Source organism: Marmota marmota, unplaced genomic scaffold (assembly GCF_001458135.2).
Source record: "Marmota marmota marmota unplaced genomic scaffold, marMar, whole genome shotgun sequence".
Taxonomy (NCBI): domain Eukaryota; kingdom Metazoa; phylum Chordata; class Mammalia; order Rodentia; family Sciuridae; genus Marmota; species Marmota marmota.
Genome location: NW_025999960.1, coordinates 11,315,314 through 11,323,756, shown reverse-complemented (window position 1 = coordinate 11,323,756; position 8,443 = coordinate 11,315,314). Strand labels below are relative to the sequence as shown.

The 8,443-nt window shown below is 33.5% G+C and overlaps 1 protein-coding gene across 4 annotated transcripts in view; it reads left to right on the top strand.

Moving 5' to 3' along the window:
* Nell2 (neural EGFL like 2) overlaps positions 1 to 8,443 on the top strand; it is a 360,984-nt gene that overhangs the window by 110,279 nt on the left and 242,262 nt on the right. For all 4 annotated transcript variants that reach the window (XM_048802576.1, XM_015493239.2, XM_048802578.1 and 1 more), the window contains 6 exons: positions 2,353 to 2,526; positions 2,615 to 2,711; positions 5,256 to 5,328; positions 5,504 to 5,586; positions 6,472 to 6,600; positions 8,139 to 8,241. In XM_048802576.1, the coding sequence (XP_048658533.1) occupies positions 2,353 to 2,526; positions 2,615 to 2,711; positions 5,256 to 5,328; positions 5,504 to 5,586; positions 6,472 to 6,600; positions 8,139 to 8,241 (659 nt within the window). The remainder of the gene's footprint in view (positions 1 to 2,352; positions 2,527 to 2,614; positions 2,712 to 5,255; positions 5,329 to 5,503; positions 5,587 to 6,471; positions 6,601 to 8,138; positions 8,242 to 8,443) is intronic.

Genomic DNA, 8,443 nt, shown 5'->3' with positions numbered 1-8,443 from the left:
AGAGAAGAGGGGAGGGGAGGGGAGGGGAGGGGGGATAGTAGAGGATAGGAAAGGCAGCAGAATACAACAGACACTAGTATGGCAACATGTAAATCAATGGATGTGTAACTGATATGAGTCTGCAATCTGTATACGGGGTAAAAATGGTAGTTCATAACCCACTTGAATCAAAGTGTGAAATATGATATATCAAGAACTATGTAATGTTTTGAACAACCAACAATAAAAAAATTTAAAAAAATGGCCATGTTCCTCATTCTATCTGTGTTAATTGCCTGTCAATCCCTGTGTTTTTATGTCTATTTATATGATCTCTGTTCCTGTGAATCTCACTTTGCTTTGTTCATTATAAACCTCTTTATTTCAGACTTACAAATTTATTTCCCCCTGCTCATGTATCCTCTTAAGTGTTTATTAACAACTCACAATATAAACATAATATCTGAGTTTATTGTATTTTTTAATTTTATTTTTAATTTAAATTAAATTTATTTTTAACATATAAAAACATGAAATTGTCCATATTAATGGGATTCCATGTGATATTTCAATACATGTACACATTGTGTGATGTTTAATTCAGGCTAAATATGTCTGTTGCTTCAAATACTTACCATTCCTTTTTGTTAAAAAGTTTTTTAAAATGTATAGTACATTATTGTTATCCATAGTCACCCCACTGTGCAATGGCACCTCAGAAGTTCTTGCTTCTATCCAACTGCAATTTTAGTAATCATTGGCCAAAGTTTCTCTCTCTACTACTTTCCCCAGCCTCTGGTAACCATCATTCTATTCTGAACTTTATGAGTTCAGCTTTTCTATATTCCACTTATGAGTGAGATCATGCAGTACTTTTCTTTTTGTGCTTGGCTTTTTAAACTTAACATAATAATCTCCATTTCCATCCATGTTGTTGCAAATGACAGGATTTCATTCCTTTTTTTTTTTTTAAATGGATGACTAGTATTCTGTTCTGGGTATTTACCACATTTTCTCTGTTTGTCAGTTGATGGACATGTTTTCATTCCTTGACTATTGTGAATAGTGGTATAATGTTACTATGAACATGGAAGGGGTCTTAGATATCTATTCCACATACTGATTTTATATTCTTTGGAGATATACAGACATAAATGCACATATATGTACACACACATATTATTAGTGACATTTCTGGATTATATGATAGTTCTATTTTTTATTTTTAAAGCACCTCCATACTGTTTTCCATAATGCTGTACTAAGTTTCATACCTTCCAGCAGTATGAATGGGTTCCTCTTTCTCTACATCTTGATTCAGTTTTCTTAAGCTTGCTCCTCCATATCCTGCATATCAATAAACTCATTTCTTATTTTTTGCTTATTCATGTTTAACTTATTGAAGTAAAAAACCTAGTCTCCACTAAATTGTTCTGTTTTGTCAACACTCTACATCAGCAAATTCTGACAGCTTAATTTTACACATATATGTAACATAGAAACAATTTCTTTTTAAAAAATATTTTTTAGTTATAGATGGACACAATACCTTTATTTGTTTTTATATTTATGTGGTGCTGGGGATTGAACCCAGTGCCTCATATATGCTAGGCAAGTGTTCTACCACTGAGCCACAACCCCAGCCCCAAAAAACAATTTCTGTCTTATCTACCGCAACTACCCTGATCTAAGACACCACTCCAGTGGATTATTGCAATAGCACGAAACTAACTTTCCTGCTTCGGTCCCCTTCCCAACCCTTATTTAGCCATTCTTTCTTATTGCTGAATAATATTCCTTGTACTATTATATAACAATTTGTTTAGCCAGTCACCCACAGAAGAACTTCTGGATTGTTTAAGTATCTAACCTTAATATAAACAATTTTTTATCCTTTGGATAGAGAGAGAAGATTTTTATGGGGATTCTTTTGGTCTGCATTCTTTGGTATTTCCAAAATGTGGGCTTCTTCAGCTCCAAGTCTGATATAAAGTAGGCAAAAAACAAACAAACAAACAAAAATGCCAAGGGAACTCACTACAATATTGATTTTGGGTCCTGAAGTCCCTAACTGGTTTTCTCTCTTTTCTCTTTTAGTCTCTTCTTTTTTCCCCCACTCTGTAACAAATTTAAACTTATCTTTTAACTGATATATAAAACCATAACAATTATATATATTTAAAGGGTATCATATGATGTTTCAATACATATGTACATTGCATAGTGTTTTAAACTCTTATATTTGTTTTATATATAGTATCTAATTGTGCTTAACGGGAGGAATGGGAACATCTATCTATTCTGGATAGATGTTACCTCAATAATTTCTGAACTTAATTTTTAATGTGTCCCTTTTGGCTCTTCTCTCTGTAGGTATCTGGAACTAGAAAGCAGTGGCCATCGGAATGAAGTCAGACTGCATTACCGCTCAGGCAGTCACCGTCCTCACACAGAAGTGTTTCCTTACATTTTAGCTGATGACAAGTGGCACAAGCTCTCTTTAGCCATCAGTGCCTCCCATTTGATTTTACACATTGACTGCAATAAGTAAGTGAAATGTTCTCACTTCAGGAAATCGAAGATTCTAAGAAATGACTCTCTGTTCATGTTCCTTCTCTGATTTTTCTTTTTACAGAATTTATGAAAGAGTGGTGGAAAAGCCCTCTACAGACTTGCCTCTGGGCACAACATTTTGGTTGGGACAGAGAAATAATGCACATGGATACTTCAAGGTATCTTTTGGTTAGAGTCTGAGCATAAACTGTAAATGTTTTCTAATGAGTTTGGATAAGCTTGTTTCACTTTTTATGGTGTGGATCAAAAATAAGATAGGTGCACTTTTTAAATTTGTATCTATTTCTATTTTCCTTTTTCCCCCTTTTACACTGGTCTTTTATTTAACTGGCACAATGACTTCTCAGAGAGTTTGATCCTTAAACATTATAGAGATGGTCACAGGCTGCAGTTGGGACAGTTAACATGTCATTCTTAAAATTAAGCATTCAAAGCAATAAAAATCTAAAATGTTAACATACAGATAAATACTCATGACTGAAATATAACCTTTGGTGATACTTTTAAAGGATGTTAACTAGAAAATTTGAAGCTTTTTAACATTCAGTATTCATGGTCTCCTCATACTCCAGAAAATAAGAAAAGAATACATTATGTCCACAAATATGTCCAGAAAGAGAGCAGTCATAATTTATATCTTTTTTTAGTGTGTACTTAGAACCACTTCATAGAAATACATAATTGGAGAGGATCAAAAGATTTAATTTCAGCCAGGTGCTGTATCAGATGCCTGTAAATCCAGTGGCTTGGGAGGCTGAGGCAGGAGGATCAGGAGTGAGAGCTTCAAAGCTAGCCTCAGCAAAAGTGAGGCACTAAGCAACTCAGTGAGACACTATCTCTAAATAAAATACAAAATATGGCTGGGGATGTAGAATAAGTAGTCCAGTGCCCCTGAGTTCAATTCCTGGTCCCCCCTGCCAAAAAAAAAAAAAAAGGATTTAATTTCAGTGTTTTAAGGATTAAGAAATAATGTCCAGAGAGTTGCTTGGCTGTAAGCACATAGTGCAATCATTTTCTCCCAGTGACTGTAACAGTGCCTGCCATGCAGAAATGGCTTAATGAATGGTCGTTAAAGAATGATAGGTGATATGTATAACTTTTGGATTTTATGATAGAGGTATAAATAAATTTAAAATTGTGTCTAAGCAAAGCATACAATTTTTAGAAAGGTAATTTTTTGTAAAACTTATTTAAACATTATTGCCTGGTGCTTTGGACATACTATTCCTACTTATCCCTACCCTTGCTAGTGTTAATACATTGTCCTTTCTTCCTCATAAACATCTGCATGAACCTATTCAGAGAGGTTAAGTGAGTTGCCCAAACCCAGGCAGCTAATAAGTGACACATGTGGAAAATTGATTCCATGCATACAATTTCTAAAAATCAATGTTCTTGTCCCATGGAAGGGATGGAAGATGCATGCTGTGAGATCCAAATTTCTCCTCAACTGAATTATGAAAGTCTTTCCCAGGGAGCCCAGATGTGACTTCACAGTCCTCACACATCAATTATGTGTACAACTCTGTGGATAATCATCTGTATTATAGCCAGTGAATGGTCTCCATTAGAATTTGTGCAGTACATAAACTGTATAACTATATGTAAAGCCTTTTTTAACATTGCTGCTTTTAAGTGATAGAGGAGTTTGTGCAGGAGTTATCTTCTCTGTCCAAAACTCAAGCGAACAACAAATCCAGTAATTGCCACACAGTATACCAAAATGTTTATCATTCATAGTGATACTTGCTATTAATCAGAGTACACATGTGAAAGATAAACAGACAAGTATTTAACTAGTAAATCTCTATGGGTACATTCAGAATTGCCTTCATAACATGTTGGAACTTTTACCCATGCTATTAGACATTTTGTTTGCATTTTTCAAAGGAATAAAGGAAATATCAGTTAAAGAAAAAAAAAGTTGATGAAGGAATAGAGAGGTGATGAATGAAAGAGACAGCTGGATTGTGTCTGATGAGATAATTTCTGAGTTACCATTGCCCTTTGCTTTAAGAGCTCAGCAAGCTGGAAGCTAATTATACCTTAATGACTAAGGATGCATGTAAATTTTGCCTATAAACGTGGGATGAAGCCTTCAGTGTAAAACGGGTCATTTCCAGCTGGCATTTTATGTTAAACTTTCTGTACTCCTAAAGACTCATCACTGAATCTTGCTGCAGCTGTTTAATAAATCTATTGTTCTTTTTGAGTTGAGAAATTAATTTTAAAATATCCCACTGAAAAATGAGAAATGCTCAAATGTGCATTGCCTTAAAAACTTACTTTTTCTATTCTGTTCTTTTTGATGATTAAACTTAATTCAAAATTGGTAATAATATCAGTGTTTCTGAAGCCAGAAGTGAATTTTAGGTTAATTTTTAAAGGTCATTTTCAAGCCCTACTTCTGTGGCTAGCTAAAAATAACTTCTCCAAACAACCTATCACCACTTAATTATATCTTGACATTGAATCTTAAGGCTTTAAAAATATTATCAATAAGAGACTACATGGGTAATAATCTGTTTTGCCTGATGAATTTCTTTCCCTTGGTATGAAGTAGAAGGACTATATTTAAAAAGAATCTTTACTCAGGGATTTTGGTGAATCCGTTCTTTAATGTTTTCTTCATGAACTTGACTATGGAACATAATTTGGGTAAATGAAAACAATATTTCTTTTTCTTTGTTTTTCATACACAGGGTATAATGCAAGATGTGCAATTACTAGTCATGCCCCAAGGATTTATTGCTCAGTGCCCAGATCTTAATCGCAGTAAGTCTATTTGTCCTTCCACTGTGTTATGTGATGAAAAGTGTGCTTCTTGCTTAATTTTGTCCAGAATGTCAGTTTGAAATTGGAGTTCACATCTAATGGATGTCAGCATAGACTTAATCAGATTGAGCCCCTTATAAATACAATTTGACCAATGTTGTGTTTGTATTTCCAGCCTGTCCAACTTGCAATGACTTCCATGGACTTGTGCAGAAAATCATGGAGCTGCAGGATATTTTAGCCAAAACATCAGCCAAGGTAAAAGCTACTCACAAGTATAGTGAAGAAACTAAGAAATCCTTGAAGTTTCAAACAGTTCTTTTTATAACCATTGATTTTCTCCTTTGAAACATTCCTTATACCATACTATTGGTAGGACTGAATCTAAATCCTTGCTCAAGGAGAAGGCTTATAAATATTCAGACCCCAGCCATCTGTATACCAAATGATTCAGTAAATCAGGAATAAAGCAGATTACCTTTTATCCCTTGCTTATCACATAGCAAGATTTATTTTTAGTTTAAGTTTTTATTATTAGTTATTCCTACTTAGCTTTTTGTTATAAGCCAGAGGCAGCAAGACTGTGTAAAGAATATGGATACTATAATTTAGTCAAGGAAATGGTTTCACAAATGCTTTCTATCACTATTTTACAATTATAGGTTGATTCACTAATGTCTTAAGCATATATCAGGTTTTCTGACAATTTCACTAGATTTTTTATTTTGCACAGTAGTTATGAATTACCTGAAGGTTGTGTTGTATAGTATATGACTTGTTATTTATATGATATAACTCCTACATTTACTTTTTCACTTGAGTGAACATATTAATGAGGCAACATTTAGAAAAAAAACCAGAAAATGCTTTTCTGCATTGAGTGATATGATTTTGAATTAGACATTGATTTGTGTTTTATAAATTGTACTTTTTGTTTTAAAGGCAAAAATTTTTCACAAAAAGTAAAGAAGGAAAACCCCTTTCTTTTAAATTAAAGGTTTAAATATGTTAATAATTAGGTGGATGATGGGTACAGATATCATTATTGCTAGATCCTTAAAAAACTTAGATGGCTGCCAGAATGTTTTGCATTTCTGTGTTGCTGGGATGGTGAACAATGTGAACCCTTCTTTTGTGCCACAGCTGTCTCGAGCTGAACAGCGAATGAATAGACTGGATCAGTGCTACTGTGAGAGGACTTGCACCATGAAGGGAACCACCTACCGAGAATTCGAGTCCTGGACAGATGGCTGTAAAAACTGCACATGCCTGGTATGGCTTCCATTTGTGTTCAGAGGAAGGGAACTCATATGTTCGCACTTCTTTAAAAATTTATTAAAACAATGTAATCATGAAAATTTCAAGACCCATTTCCTCAAGACACAACATTAAAGTGCCAGAAAACCTGGTCACATCTAAGAAACCCTGTGTTACATTATTAAAAACACTTTCTAGTCTGTAAAGATGATTATGGTTTAGGAATGCTATAAAGTTTATGTTTATTGATTCACACATGAAGTGAGCAATTTAAATTAGCATACTAAGGTGATTCTCAAAGGATTCTCTTATAGTCCTCATTAGCATTTCCATGGATTTTGACCCTCTTCATTTTATTAATACATTTTAGTGAAAGTAAATTGTAAATAGCATTAATTATCATGTTCAAATTGAGCAATGTAAACAAATAATGGATTTTAAAAAATAAGATTATCTCTAATAGTTTACTGATACAGTGGAATACAAACCATAGAGTTTAAATGAACATGATTTTGGCATAATTGCTCACAAATAAGGTAGACTATTTTAATGCATTATTATGTTATTTTATAACAGTATATTTATATTTTATAACAGTATACTCAAAAGTTCAAAATGAGTTTGGTTTTGAACTTTTAAATTTCACATTGATCTCATCTGATAGAAAGTAGTCTTTCTGGAGAGAAATCAAAGATCTATGTGAATTAACCTTTAAAAAAATTTTCCATGTTCATCTCGTTTATTCAAAAGCAGAATGTCATGTAAATATGAAAGTAGTTCAGAAATAACTGAGTGTGTATAAGAGATGAAGAGAGAAAGAGCGGATTTTTATTCAGTAAAATATCATATATCTGCTAAAATTATAACACTTTACAAATCCAGTAAAGCCTTCCCAGTCTTGTTAAATGGGCACCAAAAAAATCTAATTGAGTAAAATCCAGGGTATGTTATAGCGAAGTCAATAAAATGAGTATGAAAGCCTAAGTAGACAACCACCTGAGATCTTCAGATGACCTTAAGGAATCAAATTCCTTATGGGCCTGTCTGCAGTTTGGGGCATCCTTGTGGTAATTGTCAATACTAGTTTGCTTTGTAGGGGTAGCTTGTCCAATCTTACATATTCATTAAATATTCTTAAGACTGGGACTTCCATGATGGTAGCAGCTAGTCAAGAAATTTCCTGGTTTGTTGATGTTAATTTTGTGAGGAATCTGGGGATAATTGGGTGCTCCAAGCCTACTCTGAGCCTGCTATTCCCCTTGTTGTGTGGTGCCCTTCCATTCACCTGTGTCCATATTCACTTCTGTACAGAAGATTAGGACTCTAGTTCATTTAGGGTCAGTTGCTTGACAAAAGATTGGGACCAATCACCAAATATGTTATGATTCAACTTTTATTGCTGTGGGTCACTGTGTTTTGGATGTTACTGTATAATAGCTAAAGGAAATAGGGTATTTATATGAAGAGTTTGACATTTTAAAAATGGATCAAAAAAACCTTGGAGACTATTTAATTCCTACTTAGAAATTCTTTAAATATTGTTTGCTTTTCAGAATGGAACCATCCAGTGTGAAACTTTGATCTGTCCAGTTCCTGACTGTCCACTTAAATCAGCTCCTACGTATGTGGATGGCAAATGCTGTAAGGAATGCAAATGTGAGCATACATTTTATGATGAATACTTTCTTTGGAAAAAATAAAACTTTATATTAATAAATGTTTAACCTACTGATTTAATATGGGCAAGATAAGTAGCTTTTTGAAATAATGGAATAGTTAGAATTTCTCTATTTTGCTTGATTTGTGCTTTTCCATTTTGAAATGTTGTTCTTTTTTTTTTTTTTTTTTTTTTTTTTTT